General features: G+C 30.6%; 5 protein-coding genes across 5 annotated transcripts; 3 read left to right on the plus strand and 2 right to left on the minus strand.

The window, feature by feature from the left end:
• Positions 1-140: 140 nt before the first annotated feature.
• Positions 141-1,805, plus strand: LOC111425496 (eukaryotic translation initiation factor 4E-like). The gene is made up of 3 exons (XM_023059563.2): positions 141-251; positions 1,096-1,577; positions 1,627-1,805. The coding sequence occupies exons 2-3, from the start codon at positions 1,109-1,111 to the stop codon at positions 1,779-1,781; spliced, it is 624 nt and encodes a 207-aa protein (XP_022915331.1). The 5' UTR covers positions 141-251; positions 1,096-1,108; the 3' UTR covers positions 1,782-1,805.
• Positions 390-5,018, minus strand: LOC111425488 (transcriptional adaptor 3). Its single transcript, XM_071198495.1, has 8 exons — positions 4,979-5,018; positions 4,883-4,914; positions 4,613-4,820; positions 4,390-4,553; positions 3,914-4,144; positions 1,961-2,151; positions 1,799-1,902; positions 390-1,060 (listed from the first exon to the last, which is right to left on the minus strand). Exons 3-8 carry the CDS (start codon positions 4,809-4,811, stop codon positions 579-581), a joined length of 1,371 nt encoding a protein of 456 aa, XP_071054596.1. The 5' UTR covers positions 4,812-4,820; positions 4,883-4,914; positions 4,979-5,018; the 3' UTR covers positions 390-578.
• Positions 5,019-5,173: 155 nt separating this feature from the next.
• LOC111425478 (small ribonucleoprotein particle protein SmD2) lies at positions 5,174-5,764 on the plus strand. The gene is made up of 2 exons (XM_071198497.1): positions 5,174-5,268; positions 5,320-5,764. Coding segments are annotated over exons 1-2 (357 nt in total). The 5' UTR covers positions 5,174-5,266; the 3' UTR covers positions 5,675-5,764.
• A 1,165-nt stretch (positions 5,765-6,929) lies between these two features.
• Positions 6,930-10,817, plus strand: LOC111425482 (uncharacterized). The gene is made up of 7 exons (XM_023059525.2): positions 6,930-7,050; positions 7,106-7,996; positions 8,049-8,360; positions 8,413-9,054; positions 9,102-9,676; positions 9,730-10,608; positions 10,662-10,817. Exons 2-7 carry the CDS (start codon positions 7,184-7,186, stop codon positions 10,672-10,674), a joined length of 3,234 nt encoding a protein of 1,077 aa, XP_022915293.2. The 5' UTR covers positions 6,930-7,050; positions 7,106-7,183; the 3' UTR covers positions 10,675-10,817.
• A 3,053-nt stretch (positions 10,818-13,870) lies between these two features.
• Positions 13,871-14,476, minus strand: LOC111425498 (TRAPP subunit 20). The gene is made up of 2 exons (XM_023059565.2): positions 14,320-14,476; positions 13,871-14,265 (listed from the first exon to the last, which is right to left on the minus strand). The coding sequence occupies exons 1-2, from the start codon at positions 14,425-14,427 to the stop codon at positions 13,933-13,935; spliced, it is 441 nt and encodes a 146-aa protein (XP_022915333.1). The 5' UTR covers positions 14,428-14,476; the 3' UTR covers positions 13,871-13,932.
• Between the last annotated feature and the right edge of the window lie 7,419 nt (positions 14,477-21,895).

Here is a 21,895-nt window from a genome sequence, read left to right on the forward strand (position 1 = left end):
TTCCCGCCATTTCATATCTCATCAAAATTTATTATTAAAACAAATTTAAATAATAAAAACCTATATTGAATTACATTTAACAAATTATAAATTAAAAATTTTATCTCGAAAAAATTAAAAGTATCTAATTTGACTTCGTTTCATAAGGGCGATATTCGTTAATCTCCACAATCAACGCATGCGTTGTAATAGCATCCATTTTGGTAACCTCCCTTTTCGAAGGAAGTTCGTAAATATCAAAAAGCACCGTGGTAAGCACTTATTTATTATATTTTTACTTAATTATCAATTTTTTTATTGATTACGTTTCAAATTAAAGCTGGATGATGAAATATTTAATAAAAAATAACGTTATAAAGGTGTAATTAATCATCAAAAAGACCACAATGTTTAATGTACTATAATTTATTTATTTTGGGTAAATTTTGGTATACATACATCTATACTAAACGAATGATATTGTTTATAAAGGTTTTCAATACTGAAAATAAAAAAGAAAAAAAAAAGTAACCCACAAAAAGTAAATTAAACCACTTTGCTATAAAAATATATATGTATGTATGCTTAAAATAACTTTTTTACTGTAGCATTGAAAAATTTGTAAGTTCAGATAGTTCTCGATGAAACATCATTTGTTGTTTAATTAATTTGTTAGCTTCTTCTTCGCATTCTCGAGGCAATAAACGGTTATTTTGTTTATCGAATCCCTCTTCATCGTCTGTTGCAGAGACGTGTTTTTGTTTCGCGGTTAAAAGGGTGTTGTACATAGCCATAACCTTATTATCTACTTTACTGAGCGCCATTTTTATCTCTTGTTTTCTCAAATCTTTCGCAACCATCGTACGAACCTTTTCTAACTCTTTTATATTGTGCTCATTTACAACTGCTAATTCTTGCTGACACTTTTTTATTTCCAATAGTATATCATCTTCGGGTGGAAACGTCTTTGGTAAATCATCTACATCTAATATTCCTTGTTCCATAAGTTCTTTACGTAATCTTCTATCCAAACACATACCACCTCTCGGTCCATTATTATTTTTTAATGTAAAATCGGATGCTAAAACAAAAAATTAAGTATGAATATTTTTGCAGATTTAAGACGAAGATGGGGGATGAAAAGAAAGAGAATGCGGAAAAGCAAAAATCCGTTTTAAATCCGGAAGCTCCAGCTTTCGTGATGAGAACAAAACCAATAAAACATACGTTACCATACACTTGGACTTTTTGGTATTACAAAAGAGTCCCGGGTATTAACTATCGCGATAATCTCCACCAAGTTGTCTCGTTCGATACGCTCGAGGATTTTTGGTTGTTGTATCACCACCTTTCTTTGGTGAGCGATTTAAGAAATATGGATTATCTCATATTTAAATTGGGTGTAACACCGGTTTGGGAAGATGTTAATAATCAGCGTGGAGGTCGCTGGGAGGTCCACATCCCTTCAGCACTCCGCAATGAGGTCTTAACCACTGTTTGGGTACAATCGGTTTTGTACTCTATTACTGATTGGTCTCATTTCAGTCAGCAACTGTGTGGAGTTGTTGCTACAGTGCGTTATAGATACGATCGCATAGGTAAGACTTTTTTTAAGTTAAAAATTAAACTTATTTTCTGTTTTTATAGGAATCTGGACCTCTGATGCAAATGACAGATACATAACAAACGCAATTGCTGAGGAATACCAAAACATTCTTGATGCAAACAACTGTGGTATTTTACAATATCAACCGCATAAAGTTTTAAGCCGAAGGGCAAGAAAATCTGCAAGAAACAAATAATTTTCGAAAAAACTCACCTTTTAGTTTACTTATAGAGTTAGGATATGATTTCAAAACTTTTTCTTCTAAAAGTCCGGCCAGTAAACGTTGCGTAAGTGGACTTGAAAATGTATCAACCATACTATAATAAACATATATTATAACCAGAATAAAACCATAAGTTCAAACAAAAAACATACGCATTTAATCCACTTTTTTTCAAATCATTCGAAAAATTAATACTTTTAGTTTTGGTTGGTTTCCCTAAAGTAGAAAGATTCTGTTCTTGATTTAAAGTACTTTCGGCCCATTCCATCGCGTAGTGTTCCCCAATCTCCGGAATCTTTACGTTTATATCTTGAGAACATTCTTGAATTAAATCATCCAAAAACTATCACAAAAAAAATTAATATAATATATATAATTTCTTTTTTTTTCACAAAGTTCGCGAAATTCGACGCAAATTTCTGACCATCCTGTATAATTTTTTAAAAAACTTTTCAAAGGGTCTTCAATGGGTCTTCTCTGTGCCAACCCAAAGAATATTTAGCCGGACTCGAGTGTAATTTTTTTTTTATTAAGCCAAAATTTTCGAAAAAACTGAAATAATTCAAAATGGTGCACTCTAGACATATGATGACATATCAAATTATATTAAAATTTAACGGAAATTTCGAAAATTCAATAAAAATTGGTACATTCCATTTAAAATAATCAAAATCATCATGTCATTAGACGTTTCTGGGGTTAATAATAATAATAAACAATATTTATTGGTTCACATAAATAATAATAATAGCAAATACATTGGAAATAAACAAATTAAATTCAAAACAATGAACCAAAGAGAATGGAGTCAGTTTGGCTAGCATTGTTTTTCGCTGTTCAATGCGTTCTCTTTGACTAAAATATTTTCAGATTTCTAGCACTTCCGGTTATACCGGAAGTCGCAATCTACTTTATTTTTTTAAATGGAACACCTATATATTTTTACAAGTTTGTATTTGTCTGTCAAAGAAGATCTGGGAATCATACTAAGAACTTTGTCGCGATAAAAGATAAATTAAAAATTTCTTGATTTGTGTAAATATTATTTTCGTTATTGTTATCGATTTTAACTCTTTTTTGTACTAATATTAAGGGACCTAACAGATAATTATTAGCTCACATGCATCAAGTGACGTAAACTTTTACAAGAATTCATTGAGAAGGCTTATTTTCCATGGCACACTAGGCCAAATATTCATATATAATTGTGCATTTTTCAAAAAACTCTAATTATCTCCCAAACTATTAATGTTAGGTATGGGACATATCGAATATAAAAGTTGTAGAATGGAACACCGAAGACGACTAAACAATAAAATATGGGGGTTGCCATTTAAAAAAATTAAGTTATGGTACTTCCAAATTTCGAAAAGTTAACGCGCCATAGTAAATTGACCAAACGTTCTAGACAGCCGTTCTTGGCACCAAAACATACTCCATCATGTTGCTTAAGCATGTTCTGAATCCTAAATTGATATCCCAAAATTTAAGTGTTCTCTGATTTTTTGAACAAATATCTGCTGGAGCAAATTTTTCTAGAAAAATTGGAATAACTCGAGAATGGAAGAATCAAATTGCAAAAAGTAAAGTTATTTATAAACCTTAAAAGCAGACAAATCCGAATATGTAAAAATGTACAGGATGTTCCATATAAAAAAATAAAGTCGGTGGCGACTTCCGGTATAACCGAAAATGCTAGAAATCTGCAAATATTTTAGTCGAAGAGAACGCAATTGATAATGCTTATGTCCGAATTCTCAAATTTTTATTTTGGCCAGGATCCCAGAAACGTCTAATGACCGGTCTCGCTGAGACAGCCTGTATAAATTTCATTTTCTTCAAGTTTCTATGAAAACTATACATTTCAAATAAGGAAAAAATGCTGGTGAAGGAAAAAATTGGGGTTGCCATTTAAAAAATGAAGTTTTCGGGAAATTCGGCGCAAATTTCTAATTCAATAAAAATTGGTACATTCTATTTAAAATAACGAAGTTGGAGAAAACTGAAAATATCTTAGCTGAAATGAGATAAATTTGTACTATAATGTAAATTTGTAGTATAAGTAATAATTTGAGAATGGTAAATTAAATATAATAAATAGTTACATTAACATCATCCTTGGTAACATCAGCACAATATGGTTCAATAGAAGACCAAAATTTATCAGAAGTATCATTTCTTGGTAAAATAACTTTTGGAACTTCATGTTTTGTTGAATGTTCACCCATAAATCCATTAATGGGTGGGTTGTATTGTTTTGTTTTGAACAATCTGGACCCATTCTTTGTGTCTTTGTACTTTAACTTTTCATCAGGCCTTTTTCGTTTTAACGACGACTAGAAAAGATAATAATTTAGAATTTCTTCTTGATAGAAAATTAATAATTTGATTAACAATAAAGAATTCACCATAAAAACTGTCGTAATTGCTTTTATATATATTATTTAAATCAATTAAATCACGACTAAGTGTAGCTGAGTAACAAAAAAATTCTCCTTTGATGAATTTTTTACTTATCAAGGAGAATTTCGCATATTTCTGTAATTACTAATCTTTGGATAAGATTTTTTTTTGAAATTACTTTTTCTATTGGTTTCCCTTTCTTTTCAACTTTATCCATTGATTCAACTTCGCTCCTCAACAACCGATTTCTAACTGCACTGGTGGATAAGAGCTTCTCAAAGTCTTGTTGAAGTTGATCCAAATCATCCATACTAACTCCATCGTCAACCGGTCTGGATAAAACTAGAACATTTAAAGGTGATTACCAAAACAATCGCGTTACAAGTCATGAATTGACTTACTTCCCGTGTACCTAGGAAGAATTTTAGCGTTATCAGACTGTTTAATAACAGGGAACGATATAGGTCCATCTGAGTCAGAGGTGAATGAATCAGCAGCTCTTTGACGTGAAGTTGATTGTTTAGCCACATCTTTTCCTTTACTACTATAGCGATTTATATTACTTTTTGTTTGGTTGTTGGATCTTTTCACTGGAATCATATCAAAGATCTAAAAAAATATGACAGATAGTTGACATAACCTCAATAACCGATTTTTTAATAATTATTTACTTAATTACAACCAACTGGACGTGTTAAATTAGCTAATTAAAACGATAATTTATCTTATTGACAAGTTTTTTAATAATTTATTCTCTTTATATTTACGTTCGTTATTTTGTAAACAATTTCCTACTTCCGTTCCCCACCTCGGGTGATCCCTAAAAACCCTACAAGGCTACCATTTTTATTAAAACTCAATTTGCTCTTTTTAAAATACAATTTTATTCAAATCATTCTTTTACAACTCGAAATTAACAAAAAATACGAAATAAATAATAACCTAAAATAAATAATCTCAAAAATTTTATCAATCATCGTTAGTTAAAGTTGGCAACCCTTGTATTAGACATAACCTAAAACGCTTCCGATTAACCTTAAAAAAACCCAAAATAAATGTAAGTAATGTTTTAAACGTGCTAAATTATTATTAATTTTTTTTTCTGAAGGGCTTTAACTAAACCTAAATCGGAAATGACGGCGGAAGAGCTCCAGGCGCGCGAAGAAGAAGAATTCAACACCGGCCCTCTTTCAGTGTTAACAATGTCTGTTCGTAACAACACTCAAGTGCTTATTAATTGCAGAAACAACAAAAAATTGTTAGGAAGAGTTAAAGCTTTCGATAGACATTGTAATATGGTACTAGAGAATGTTAAAGAAATGTGGACAGAACAGCCTCGACCTGGCAAAGGAAAGAAAAAGTCTAAACCAGTTAACAAAGATCGTTTTATATCTAAGATGTTCTTAAGGGGCGATTCAGTTATATTAGTGGTTAGAAACCCACTTGCTGCGTCTAATAAGTAATTTTTGTAACTTTTTTCATCTATTCTCTTTAGATAACATTATTAATTTGGGTAAAAATTAATTATTAATACATACAATTCTTAAAATATATCAAGTTTATTTTATTTAAGATAACTACTACCATTAGAAGACAACCTATATCCTAATTCCTTTTAAACTTAATAAAAAATATATGGATTTATATTTCTCATCATCTTGAGAAAAGTACTTGGAGTAAGAAACAATCTAAAATAACCAAATGTAACTTAAATTTTTGACTTTGTTTGGATTGATATGATATGGAACAATTGCTACCTATACCATACACTACCACATATAAAACTTCATAGAATCAAGAGCTTAAACAAAATTTTGCCATAAAAATAACCGATTTTTTTTATTGTAGCCTCCCATTTATGTTGAAATCGTATAAAATTTGGCACATCTCCATAATTTAGCAAAAGAAACATCTTTTTTTAATTAATTTTTATTGTACATCGATCAGAAAGATCACTTTACCTGCAATGATTTATTTTTTGCTTTAATTTTGTTACTTTGAGGATATTTAATACAAAATTAATTTCTAAAAGGAAAGATTGAAAGGAAATTTAGGAAGAGCCTTTATGTTACACAAAATTTAGCGAAATATCTAAATATTTTTTCGGACTTTATGAAACGTCTTTTACTAATTCGCAAACATATAATGTCTCTACGAGATCAATGCTATGACGAAGCTGCAAATGCAAGTGGTGCTCTCACAAATTGTTAATGAAAAGGATAATTTTAATATTGACAAATCAGTTTTGCAAAGAAAGAGAAAAAATCCTCTTAAATTGGGCGGATCAAAAAATTAAGTCATTCATGAATTCCGATGGAATAAAACAAGCCAAAGATATTAAATAGTTTTTGTTGAAAATACTGGAGTGATTGAGGAGCACTATTTTGACATAAAACGATTATATTTACTTAAAAATATGTTTTTTGATTATAATAAGATGCAGGAATTTCATTTAGTATCGGAAATAGCTTCATATTTTAATGAAAATGAACATCTAAAAGATTTATTTGCACACGTATTTTCAAAAATCGGCGCCTATTGTTGAACTCGTATAAAATTTGCAAAAAAAAACATCTTTTTTTAATAAATTTTTGATGTACGTCGGCCAAAAAGACCACTTTACCTGCAATGATTTATATTTTTATTGCTTTGTTAATTCATTAAGAATATTATAAGTTTATTATTTCAGTTTATGAATAACCGATATCGATATCTCCTGACATCTGGTGGTTACATCAACGAACTAAAATTAGTTTACCTACTATTTTTTCATCCAAAGAGTTATAAAACTCAATTTGTATTTAAATTTTTGTATTAATAACAACACAAAATAACATTGGTAATATTATTATTACTTATTCTTTAATATTATTACTATATAATTATTTTTTTAGGTTATGGCAATACAAAATCAAGAAATCAAATTAAAATAATTAAAAATTAAATTGCAAGTGTAAGTTTAATTTATCACAATGTTGAGTAACGATAAACATCTCCACAACACAAGAATTGATAAAACATTGCTCAACCATATTAAATTGGGGTGTAATAACCTTTATATAAAACATTTAATTGCATACATTAGTGGAAAAGATGAAGTAATACCATATAGTAACAGTGACCTTGAACGATATTGTGCTTCAGTACCCAACAATCTATTAGAACAGTTCAAATTACACAAAGAAGTTAACTTTGATTTAAATACCATGTATTTGGTGGTTCTTATTACACATGTTTTGAAAAATGATACTCGAAATGATAATATATTAGCAGCCGGGGAATTCTTTATGAGTGAATTACTTCAAGTTAAAGAAGAGATTCCACAAAAAACGTTCGATACATTACTTGTGAAAATATTAGTTAGATTAAGTGAAGAATATAGAATTTCTAAAGACACCTTGATGCATGTTTGTGCGTTCATAAATTTAGTAGAGTATGATTTGAGTGAATGTATCGAAGAAATACTTATGTTTTTACAAAGTATCATTGGAAAAAGCAAAGATGTTATTGTTATTGACTTAGAAAATGGATTAAGAAATGACACAAACGAAGCTAATATAGCATTCAACACATTACATAATTTATTTCAAAAATTTGATTCTCAAGAAATAATTATTTCAAACATGTTTCAATGCGCCTTAATTGTATTTTGTAAAAATGAGTCTGCTTTAAACGCAAAAGAAAATTTCTTGAAATTTTTTAAACACTTTTTATACCATTTTCATACATACTCTTGGTTTAAAAAGAGGTTTTTTAGAGCGCTGATTACTATTAAGGATCCAATGGTAACAACACTTACTTAATGATTGGCTAAAAATTGTAACTTGATTCTTTTAGATAACCGTTAAATTGTTAAAGCTCTGCGAAAAAGACGTTTATAACTCCCTAATTGGAGGTTTGATTAATTACTACATTACCGGTCCTTCTAAATACCGCCCGTATCTACAAGCAACAATGAGTTTGATTATAAGTAATCCTTACAAAAAGGATGCTTACAATGATCCGTGTCGACAAGCGATTGTCAATAGGATCGTCCACGAAATATCTTTAAGGTTGGGAAATTCTGATGTCAGTGAAAAAGAAGATATTATGAGTACATTCATTCAATGGTATGAATCGAAGGATATCAATCTAAGGAGAACACTGCAAGTAAGAACATTTTTAGAGCAAAATTTATCGAAATTTTTTAAAATTTTTATAGCAAATGTACAATGATAATGACGAAACCACCAAGAAAATATCAGCAAAAAAATTAATATCCATTCTAGAACCCGTGGTAGATATATATTGGCAAAATGAAAAATTCAACATCTTATTTATAAAATTAATCCTCTCTATTTTCCATTCAAAACCGCAATACACCTTTAATCGATCCGTCAGAATGATTGAAAGATTATGTTTGACTGCAATGGCTTGGCAAGTTGAAGATTGCCTTCCTTATTTCACGAAGGTTATCATAAAATGCGTCGACAACAACGTTCCAATATTAAAACCTTTATTAGCGATTTTAGTAAATTTTGCTTTAATACAAACAGAAACTGCAAAAAAATTTTTATTTGAAATTTACGACTTGATTAAAAACGCCTTCGTTAAAAACGAAGACGCTGATGTTGAATTTGCGGTGATATCCGTGTTAATTTCGCCGGATATGAGAGGGAAAGAAATATTTTCGGCTATGGAGTTGTATTTTCCTATTACCCAATCCGATTTGAAGATAATATTTGAAGAACGTACGCTTAAATACGGCGCGGCAGCTTGGCCGTTTTTGTGTATGTTGCTTGATAAACACGAAGTAGATGCTTTCCCCATACACTTTAAACAGTTTATATTAGAAATTGATGACGTAAGTAAAAAAAAATGATTTTTCTTTTAAAAATAAAATTTTTTTAGATGAGTTTTTATTTAAAACCTGAAGCTATTTATATAATTCAAACGATTCATAAAGTGTTTATGTCAAAAATGAAAAAGAGCATTTCATCTGAAGATAAATCTCTAGCAGTACAAATTTTCACAACGTTTTCAAATCATGTCATGAAATGCATCGTCCCTTCGAAATTAGCGAACGACGTTTCGGCGTTATTGGCGTCTTTATGCGATGTGTTTGATACTAAATGCCCGGTATTAACACAATGGATCAAATCTTGCTACGATGAAGTCATGCACAATTTGGATCAAGAAAATATTCCTATTATCACCCGAAAAATCGCTTATTTAGCACACTTTTTAATCCCGTTTAAGTTGGAAATTCCCGAAATTGATGCGGAGAAAATCAAAACAATCTTGAAGTTTCCCTCAAACATAAACAATTTCGTTTTGGCCAAGTTAATATTGTTTTATGGCAGATATTGTTTGAAGTGTAACTATGAAATTGGGACATTTTTGGTGATTATAGAAGATTTTTTGAAGCATGATGACCTCGAAATTCAAATAGTTACCTTGGCGACTTTTTACGATATATCAAAATTGTGCGTTAATAAAAAAATAAATTAAATTAATATTAATTTTTTATGTTATTTAGGCGCTTAGAAGATTTTAGTTCGCTTAGTTCAAAACTTATGAAGTTAATAACATCGAAAAATGTGGCAGTACAAGATGCAACGTTGAAATTATTCATGGAACTTCTCACGTCAAATCGTATTCGGTTAAACAATGAAGAAGCGATAATATTTTTGTTGGCTCTTGTTGAAAAAAATCTCAACGTAGATATCTTTTTAAAAGATTCCGTTGAAAAAGAACTTCTAACTAAAAGTGAAGGGATGATTAAGCGTTGTTTCATTCATCTCATATTTTACTTAAACAACTTTCGCAATAACAAATACGAAGTTAATCTACGTTTAGAAACGACGTATTCTTATGAAAAGCGCAGTTTGATTTATCGCTATCTTTTCGGCAGCTTGCAACGACAAGATCAACTTAATATTTTATTTAATTTAGCCAGAGATTTCAACGTGGACAAGTCATTTGAAGTTTTACGCGACATCGTCACGTTGGCATCATATTTCGGAATGGAAAATTCGAAAAAAGTCTTGGAAACCAAAGAATTTTATGAAACATATAGGGAAAAATTGGAAGATCTTACAAAAATAAAGTGCCAAAATGATCCAATTCAAATCGAATTCAATTTGCACATAGCCACGGTACTTCAATTCCTTTTAAAAGCACTTTTAAAAATCGAAAAAGCAAACAAAGAAATGTTACCGGAAATTTACAACGCAATAGCTTTATTAACCATCGCTTATTATAAAAACGTTACTACCATAGTTAACGAAAATTTTAAAATGAGGAATTTATTTTGCGTTTATAACAGTTTGTTTGATAAGTATCAAGATGTTATTTTAAATGAATTAATTAGTAGTAAAATAATGATTGATCGAAGAGATTGGGATCATTATATACAGTGAGTTTATTTTTATTTGAAATAGTAAGATTAATATTCTTTTTGTTTTTTAGGTTAGATTTATGACGAAGTGATTTAGTTATTATTGAATTATTTTTTTAAAACCAAAATGGAAAAGGACATCGCATTATTGATTAAATTTTTATATGTAACAATCAAATAAGATTAATTAAAATATATTAAGAAAATAAATGTTTTTTTCCATATAATTGAACTTTCTTTTCAAAAGCTGTTGACTTAATAGGAGTATTTTCTTCATAAAACGGGTTCACGGAGTGTTTAATATACGCCTCGTACATTTCGTTAAAGATTTTTTGATGCCATCATACAAAGACATACATTTTGCATTTTAAGTATAAGAATCGTTATGAAATTATCCTAATTATTCGTATTATCACCCGAAAAATCGTTTTAGCTCACTTTTTTTCCCGTTTAAGTTGGAAATTCCTGAAATTGATGCGGAGAAAATCAAAACAATGTTGAAGTTTCCCTCGAACATAAACAACTTTGTTTTGGCCAAATTAATATTGTTTTATGGCAGATATTGTTTGAAGTGTAAGATTTTTTGATGCACGGCGACTTACCTTGACGATTAATATTAATTTTTTATGTTATTTAGGCGCTTAGAAGATTTTTACGTGGGCAAATCATTTGTAGTTTTACATGGTCAGGTTGGCATCATATTTCGGAATGGAAAGTTCGAAAAAAGTCTTGGAAACCAAAGAATTTTATGAAGCATATAGGGAGAAATTGGAAGATCTTACAAAAATAAAGTGCTAAAATGATCCAATTCAAATCGAATTCAATTTGTACATAGCCACGGTACTTCATTACTTAATTTTTGCATTTCCCTGTGAACAGTATAAAAATGAAACTTAAGATTATTTTCCTAATTATTGTTTGTATTAAAATATTTTTCAAATAAAACTTGTTAAGAATTAAACAAGGAACAACTTTTGTAGGAACCATTTTTTAAAATTATCAATTTTTGCATTTCCTGAGAAAAGTATAAAAATGAAATTTAAGATTATTTTCCTAATTATTGTTTGTATTAAAATATTTTTCAAATAAAACTTGTTAAGAATTAAACAAGGAACAACTTTTGTAGGCATCATTTTTTAAAATTATGAATTTTTGCATTTCCCTGTGAACAGTATAAGAATGAAATTTAAGATTATCTTCCTAATTATTGCTTGTATCAAAATATTTTTCAAATAAAACTTGTTAATAATTAATCAAGGAACGCCTTTTGTAGGCACCATTTTTTGAAATTATTAATTTTTGCATTTCCCTGTGAACAGTATAAAAATGAAATTTAAGATTATCTTCCTAATTATTGTTTGTATTAAAATATTTTTCAAATAAAACTGGTTAAGAATTAAACAAGGAACAACTTTTGTAGGCACAATTTTTTAAAATTATCAATTTTTGCATTTCCCTGTGAACAGTATAAAAATGATATTTAAGATTATCTACCTAATTATTGTTTGTATCAAAATATTTTTCAAATAAAACTTGTTAATAATTAATCAAGGAACGCCTTTTGTAGGCACCATTTTTTAAAATTATCAATTTTTGCATTTCCCTGTGAACAGTATAAAAATGAAATTAAAGATTATTTTCCTAATTATTGTTTGTATTAAAATATTTTTCAAATAAAACTAGTTAAGAATTAAACAAGGAACAACTTTTGTAGGCAAAATTTTTTAAAATTATCAATTTTTGCATTTCCCTGTGAACAGTATAAAAATGAAATTTAAGATTATCTTCTTAATTATTGTTTGTATCAAAATATTTTTCAAATAAAACTAGTTAAGAATTAAACAAGGAACAACTTTTGTAGGCAAAATTTTTTAAAATTATCAATTTTTGCATTTCCCTGTGAACAGTATAAAAATGAAATTTAAGATTATCTTCTTAATTATTGTTTGTATCAAAATATTTTTCAAATAAAACTTGTTAAGAATTAAACAAGGAACAACTTTTGTAGGCATAATTTTTTAAAATTACTAATTTTTGCATTTCTTTGTGAACAGTATAAAAATTAAATTTAAGATTATCTTCCTAATTATTGTTTGTATCAAAATATTTTTCAAATAAAACTTGTTAATAATTAATCAAGGAACGCCTTTTGTAGGCAAAATTTTTTAAAATTATCAATTTTTGCATTTCCCTGTGAACAGTATAAAAATGAAATTTAAGATTATCTTCCTAGTTATTGTTTGTATCAAAAAATTTTTCAAATAAAACTTAGTAAGAATTAAACAAGGAACAACTTTTGTAAGCACCATTTTTTAAAATTATTAATTTTTACATTTCCCTGTGAACAATATAAAAATGAAATTTAAGATTATCTTCTTAATTATTGTTTGTATCAAAATATTTTTCAAATAAAACTTGTTAAGAATTAAACAAGGAACAACTTTTGTAGGCACCATTTTTTAAAATTATCAATTTTTGCATTTCCTTATGAACAGTATAAGAATGAAATTTAAGATTATCTTCCTAATTATTGTTTGTATCAAAATATTTTTCAAATAAAACTTGTTAATAATTAATCAAGGAACGCCTTTTGTAGGCACCATTTTTTAAAATTATTAATTTTTGCATTTCCCTGTGAACAGTATAAAAATGAAATTTAAGATTATCTTCCTAATTATTGTTTGTATTAAAATATTTTTCAAATAAAACTTGTTAAGAATTAAACAAGGAACAACTTTTGTAGGCAATATTTTTTAAAATTATCAATTTTTGCATTTCCCTGTGAACAGTATAAAAATGAAATTTAAGATTATCTTCTCAATTATTGTTTGTATCAAAATATTTTTCAAATAAAACTTGTTAAGAATTAAAGAAGGAACAACTTTTGTAGGCACCATTTTTTAAAATTATCAATTTTTGCATTTCCTTATGCACAGTATAAAAATGAAATTTAAGATTATCTTCCTAATTATTGTTTGTATCAAAAAATTTTTCAAATAAAACTTGTTAAGAATTAAACAAGGCACAACTTGTGTAGGCACAATTTTTTAAAATTATCAATTTTTGCATTTCCCTATGAACAGTATAAAAATGAAATTTAAAATTATCTTCCTAATTATTGTTTGTATCAAAATATTTTTCAAATAAAACCTGTTAATAATTAAACAAAGAACAACTTTTGTAGGCACCATTTTTTAAAATTATCAATTTTTGCATTTCCCTGTGAACAGTATAGAAACTGAATTATTTATTTAAAACCAAAATGGAAAAGGACATCGCATTACTGATTAAATTTTTATATGTAACAATCGAAATTTACAATTTAAGATTAATTCAAATATATTAAGCATATAAATATTTTTTTCCATACAATTGAACTTTCTTTTCAAAAGCTGTTGACTTAATAGGAGTATTTTCTTCATAAAAGGGGTTCATGGAGTGTTTAATATACGCCTCATACATTTCATTAAAGAAATTTTTGATGCCATCCTCATTTCGGTTATCATGAACCATAACGAATCTTATCAACCCGGCTGTAACGAAAGCAGAGACAAACCATTGATTAAATTTGTCCACAGATTTTAAATACATGTTGTGGGTTTTCCATTTGTGTTCGTCGATTAGATCGAGGGCGGAGTGGGCTATAAATTGGTTTAAATGGCCGTAATCTTCTTTCTAGAAAATTAGAAATTGTTAGGTTGATTTTATTTGTAATTCGGGTCTATTTGCCTTGGGTTCTTTTATGTTGGTGAATTCTACTTCGAAAATTGGATTGTCGTTGTGTCCAACAATAACGAAATAATAACTACCTGACATTTTTTGGAGTTTTTTTGACATTTGGATTTTAATTTATAACATTTTGACGTCGATTAATTTAAAGGTTATGTTTATGTCGATTTTTTGTAATAACACCAAGAGATAGCGTTGATACCAAATTATGTAATTAAGTTAATTTATAAAAGATGGCGTTGTTACAGAAAATTTTATTATCCTCAAGAAGGACGTTTTATTGGATTTAAGATGGAGTTGCGCTTTTTGATATGAATTTGATGAGAAAATTTGAGAAAATTTCCTTGTGAAAAAAAATCTAATTCTATTTTTAGACCAAGAAAAGATTTTGTCATCCCGTTACGCGTTTAGAAGCGTTTAATTCAAGTACACAGAAAGAGATAATATCGTTTGTATCCGTGTATTATGCCGGGAAAAACCAAACTTCTCCAATTTTTTTTAACTCCTCGATTCCTTTCCTTTCGCAAAACAGTTAATTAAGCCCGAGCCGGCGGTGGTACGAAATCGAAATGGGAGTTGGGATACACGTAGTTATCGTCCAGTTTTGCATAACCGCTGGCGGTTAGAGCAGGTCGGGAGGACGTGGTTTAATTCGATAGCCGGAATGCGAATGACGATGGTTTTCTGTGTAAGAGGACCTCGTCGGGTGAATCACAGCATTCACGGCCCGGACCGACCGTAATGATCAGATTATAAATCCGGATGTGAGGCAACGTAAAGAACCCGGTGTATCCGGAACCGTCGTCCACCTGTTTATAGAGCAGCAGCCTTTAAGAGCCTTAGGCGCGTTCGTCGACGCACCGTCTGAACCTGCTCGGGAAAACCGAGTAATGGCAATAATTATAGGAACTGATTTATAATTTGTACAAAAACCATAAAACTAAGAATGCGGAACCGTTCATAAAACGACCGATACAGAACCACAGAGAGACTGAGATTTTACTTTCTTGGTTCAATGGTTTCCTATAAATAATTATCTCTTATTTGTTCTTTTTTATTATGAGTCAACGCCACTTTTACTATTATAATCACCTTGATTTCACTTATTTCTCCTTACATATTAAATATATAGATAACAAAATACAACAATACATTAAGCGTACATCTTTTGAACAACAAAAACATTCTTTTTAGTTACTTGAACAGGATGTTTTACAACGCTTTCTAAAATGTCTTCATCGGCCAAGAATCTTATTATTTACACATCATTTTCAACCTTAACATCATCAATAATGTTGATGTTTACTTCTTTACCGTTGTATGAACTCCAATAATAAGGGGGTTTACAAATTTAGTTCCAAATGTATGATTTTGCCTGCTTGAGCCGAGGCTCTACAATTAAGATCGAATCAACCCAAACCCCAACAACATATTAATGAGGATGGCATCAAAAATTTCTTTAATGAAATGTACGAGGCGTATATTAAATGAACCCCTTTTATGAAGAAAATACTCTTATTAAGTCAACAGCTTTTGAAAAGAAAGTTCAGTTGTATGGAAAAAAATATTTATATGCTTAATATATTTTAATTAATCTTAAATTGTAAATTTCGATTGTTACATATAAAAATTTAATCAATAATGCGATTTCATTTTGGTTTTAAAAAAATAATTCAGTTTCTATACTGTTCACAGGGAAATGCAAAAATTGATAATTTTAAAAAATAGTGCCTACAAAAGTTGTTCCTTGTCTAATTCTTAACAAGTTTTATTTGAAAAATATTTTGATACAAACAATAATTAGGAAGATAATCTTAAATTTCATTTTTATACTGTTCACAGGGAAATGCAAAAATTAATAATTTTAAAAAATGGTGCTTACAAAAGTTGTTCCTTGTTTAATTCTTAACAAGATTTATTTGAAAAATATTTTGATACAAACAATAATTAAGAAGATAATCTTAAATTTCATTTTTATATTGTTCACAGGGAAATGCAAAAATTAATAATTTTAAAAAATGGTGCCTACAAAAGTTGTTCCTTGTTTAATTCTTAACAAGTTTTATTTGAAAAATATTTTGATACAAACAATAATTAAGAAGATAATCTTAAATTTCATTTTTATACTGTTCACAGGGAAATGCAAAAATTGATAATTTTAAAAAATGGTGCCTACAAAAGTTGTTCCTTGTTTAATTCTTAACAAGTTTAATTTGAAAAATATTTTGATACAAACAATAATTAGGAAGATAATCTTAAATTTCATTTTTATACTGATCACAGGGAAATGCAAAAATTGATAATCTTAAAAAATGGTGCTTACAAAAGTTGTTCCTTGTTTAATTCTTAACAAGTTTTATTTGAAAAATATTTTGATACAAACAATAATTAGGAAGATAATCTTAAATTTCATTTTTATACTGTTCACAGGGAAATGCAAAAATTGATAATTTTAAAAAATGGTGCCTACAAAAGTTGTTCTTTGTTTAATTCTTAACAAGTTTTATTTGAAAAATATTTTGATACAAACAATAATTAAGAAGATAATCTTAAATTTCATTTTTATACTGTTCATAGGGAAATGCAAAAATTGATAATTTTAAAAAATGATGCCTACAAAAGTTGTTCCTTGTTTAATTCTTAACAAGTTTTATTTGAAAAATATTTTGATACAAACAATAATTAGGAAGATAATCTTAAATTTCATTTTTATACTATTCACAGGGAAATGCAAAAATTGATAATTTTAAAAAATGGTGCCTACAAAAGTTGTTCCTTGTTTAATTCTTAACAAGTTTTATTTGAAAAATATTTTGATACCAACAATAATTAGGAAGATAATCTTAAATTTCATTTTTATACTCATCACAGGGAAATGCAAAAATTAATAATTTTAAAAAATGGTGCCTACAAAAGTTGTTCCTTGTTTAATTCTTAACAAGTTTTATTTGAAAAATATTTTGATACAAACAATAATTAAGAAGATAATCTTAAATTTCATTTTTATACTATTCAGAGGGAAATGCAAAAATTGATAATATTAAAAAATGGTGCCCACAAAAGTTGTTCCTTGTTTAATGCTTAACAAGTTTTATTTGAAAAATATTTTGATACAAACAATAATTAGGAAGATAATCTTAAATTTCATTTTTATACTCATCACAGGGAAATGCAAAAATTCATAATTTTAAAAAATTGTGCCTACAAAAGTTGTTCCTTGTTTAATTCTTAACAAGTTTTATTTGTAAAATATTTTAATACAAACAATAATTAGGAAAATGATCTTACATTTCATTTTTACACCGCAAGCAACTCGACTAAACCTAAAATAAGGAATATACCGGGTGAGGCATTTATTACTCATAAAGCATCAATTGTATCAAAAAAAGTTTGAGATAAAACTTTCATCATATGAAGGAGGAAAATGTTTTGTATGGTTTTAGTTGCATTTTAGAAGTGTCTTTGAATTGTTAATTAATTTTTTTTAATAACTATGGTACTCTCCATGATAAAATAAATAACATTTATTTAAAAAAAATTTTTATTTTATGAACATTACGCACTACAAAAATTCAAGGTGCTACACAATTAACATCAAATATTTTGGAAATATTAAGGCGGCCATAACAGGTGGCAGTTGTTTTAGTACCCGTATCTATTACAGCATCCCTTAGCTACAAATTCATTCGTTGTTTCATTAATTAAGGTTGGAAAGATAAACGATTGCTGCAAAATTTAACCCAAACCTCGAAAACACAAACAGCACCTCGGCCGCAAAAACTTAATCATACAAAGTTATATATTCTACATTTTAAGTATGAAATTATCAGCATTTATAAAAAAATCTTTGATATTTTGATTTTTTGTATATTCTTTGTATGTATGAGAATGTGAGAAGAAATTGTTACAAAGAACTTGTTGAAAATGAAACATAATAAAAATGTTAATATCTTATGACTGAAAGTTTGCGGAAATAACAAAACGATTCTGAATGGATAGTTGTTGTCTTTGGCCGCGCCTCCGAAGATAATTCACGGTTTTAGGATGGTGCGTCACCCCGCTGAACCGTCCGGTACGTTATCCACGCATTCTGCGGGGCAGAAATTCGCGTAGAATGACTAAGGAAACTCTATTATTACACCGGCGGAGCAGGTCCGATTCTAAATAAATAATCTAGTGGCCTATTGCGTACGTATTGGCGCAAATATAGGCGTTCTTTACTAAATTCGGACGGAGATAAAGGCGATGCCTGATTTACGAACACACCCCCGCACCACTGGATATCGGTTTGGACTCGAGCAAAGGTACTCCAAACAATTCGAGGAAGCTTACTTACGTCATAAACATTATTTTCCATCACTGTTCTATTCTTCTGGGTTTTCGAAAATATGTGGTATTTTGTAATGTCACGCAATGGTGCGCTTTAAACGGTTTATGCACCTTGACGATATAATATTTATGAAAGCGTCAATAGGTTGCAAAATCGAAACGGAAACGTTTTACGATCTGTGACCTTAATACTAAGATGATTGATGTCGACGCCGGTTTTAAGTTGAAAACGGATTTTGTCAGTTTGTAAGGTGGAGAAGTCATTAGTTGTTGGGCTTCCGTGAGATTTCGGCATTTAAGTTTGATTTACGAGAAACAGGTGCCGAGTAAACCGAAAGATGCGAAATGACCGAAATAGACCAAGGACTCGCGGTGGCAAACGCTAGAGAAAACAAACGTTAGAGTTAGGTGCGCGTTTGTTTTTGTCTGAATCATGCACGTTTTCAAGTTGTCCGGCGTGGAAAGGGAATCCCCGCAACATTATTGCAAATCGCTTATCACGAATTCGCGACTTCTCGGTCGGGGTTGGTTGGGAGGAGCTATAATGGGCCGTCCGTGAAAACATAACATTGCGAACGTGACTGAGGCAGCGGGGTCGCGTAGGTGAAATGTTTTAATAGCCACTTCCACTTAATATTTAAGACGGATGCAACGGCGAGACGGTTTCGCTCCTGGTTGGCACGGGAAAAACAAAAAAGCGCGACTGTCACCCGTACATTAACTTATTACTTCAATTGCTATCGTCGCTAGAGTTTATTTTAAATACGCGAGTGCATCGCGGGCCCACGCCATCGTTTCCAAGTGTTACACATCGAACTGCCAAACGCGGCGTGGCAAATAACTTGGACTCGGACCTTGCGTACTAGAGTATACTCAAATTGTAAACTATGCCTCTAATTGTTCTGATTGAAATAATTAAAATCGGACGGCGACTTATATTGGCCGAGTAAAATGTGCTTTCAACTCTCATTAAAACATCCAACAAAAATCTCTTTACCTACTTAAGTCTTGCGTCACATTTGCGACATCTTAGCACCTGCTCTGGCATTTGCTAACTCCTTCTTATACCAATTAACGACGTCTTCACGACACGCTCTCGCATTATTAACCCGGCTAATAACAGATAATTTCCGCCATCTAACGAAGAATATTACTAACTAATACGGTTTTCGAAAGCGGGTATTTTCTAGAAATGTTTGGTCAAAACTGACATCATTTGTGACGAAAATTTTTATATATACAGTGTGTCCCCGAAGAGGTGAAACGACTCTTATAAGATGTAAAATTTTTTTGATATTAATTGTCATCTTTTGGGGTTTGGCCTTCCTTGTTTAAAACATTATTTTTGAACATATTTTCAAAAAAAAAACTTCTTGTGTGTCAGGTAAAGTGCCTTTTCTATGCTAAAATGTTACTAAGAAATTTTATTCAGAATGAAAAGTTATATCCATACGCAAATTTTCGTCAAATTTGTTTATTATTTTCGTCAATACTAGTACTTTATTACAATTTTTTGTTTTGAGATTCAGATTGTTCGGGAGAAATAAACAAATCGTTCTTAAAATGTTCACCAAAAATTAAGTGTGTGTTCGCCCACAAAAGAAAACAGTTATTCATAGTTAACTCAGTTTCAAATCAGTTTCATCATAATTTTTTTTTCTTATAGTGAACACTTCCTGCTGTAAGAAATCTTTTGATTAAACGCCAACAAGTACTACTTTGAAATCTAGTAATTGGAAATTTTTCACTAAATAAAGCAATAACCATATTTATCAGGTTTTCCCCGATTCCATAACATTACATAGAATACATATCGGGTAGGCGGACCAACCAATCTTGCACCGCGACCCTAAGGATCTATTGTACCCCGATAGATATCGTTATCAAATTTCACCGTGCAGTCCAATGCTCTTAACGAACATTAATACCTTGCTCGGCGAAAGGTCATTCAGATCTTTTCAGGAAATAAACTGCGACCCAAAAATCGAGAATCTGATACGGTTAACGGCAGGGCAGTGGCATAAAACATGCTCAACCGTCTCTGCTTCCTCCGCACATAGTCGGCATTCAACATCGTCGGCTAAACCCAACAAGTTGAGGTGTGCTTTTAATCGGCAGTGCCCAGTAAAAACACCCATTAGAACTTTTATGCTACTACGGGCAAGTCCTAAAATATTCCCGGGTTTGACAGTGGCGATGTTAATAAACACCTTAGCATGTCTCATTCCAGGAGAACTGGTCCACAGTAGGCGAAGTCTCTCTTCAGCCCACAGTCCAATCCTATATTTGGCCATCGCAAATGATACACCAACTGCTGGTTCCGGTCCCACAAACGCTTCAGCGCTGCCATCTCGTGCTAGCTTATCTGCCGCTTCATTGCCAGCAACACCAGAGTGACCCGAGAGACTCTGTTATCACAACTCAGTGTGTTTAATGTTCTCTTACAATCATTAACCAGAGCCGACACCGTTTTCACGGCTTGCAGCGCCTGGAGAGCGGCTTGACTGTCTGAGAAAATTCGTACTGTCATGTTCTTCACCCCTCTTTCAAGAAGGATTTTAGCACCCATGTCAATAGCAAATACTTCCGCCTGGAATACAGTACAGTACGTACCCAGGCTGTAGGTTTGCTTAATTCGAGGTGTCTGGCAGTATACTCCTGCTCCTACCCCTTCAGGCGTTTTTGATCCATCTGTGTACAAGCAAATGTCTGCCCGAACCAGAGAATTTTCATTTTCGATCCAGGACTGCCGCTCAGGCAGTACAATCTGGTATCGAGCATTAATCACTGATAGTGATACCGCCAAATCTGACGGCATTGATAGCACAGTATCAGTGCTTATAATGTCTTCCGCAGCCCATTGGTAGGACATGTCGGAACAGTTTTGAGCATATTGCTTAAATCTGTAAATGGTTGTTCTAGCCACTTTCTCTATATGCAAATGCAGAGGAGATAGGCCAAGCAGAACCTCCATTGCTAGAGTTGGCGTTGTGCCTATCGCACCAGAGATTGCCAATCCAGCTACTCGTTGAATTCGTGAAAGTTGACTGATAACTGAAGTCTGTCGGACTTTCCTATACCAGGCTGCTGCTCCGTATGTGATCATAGGTCTAACCACAGTCACATAGAGCCAGTACAGTCTTTTAGGGGTAAGACCCCAATTTTTTCCACAAAGACTGCGACAAGTCCACAAGGATAGTCTAGCTTTGTGCAAAACTCCCTGCAAATGTCCATTCCATGACAGGGT

This window comes from Onthophagus taurus, chromosome 8 (assembly GCF_036711975.1).
Source record: "Onthophagus taurus isolate NC chromosome 8, IU_Otau_3.0, whole genome shotgun sequence".
Taxonomy (NCBI): Eukaryota; Metazoa; Arthropoda; class Insecta; order Coleoptera; family Scarabaeidae; genus Onthophagus; species Onthophagus taurus.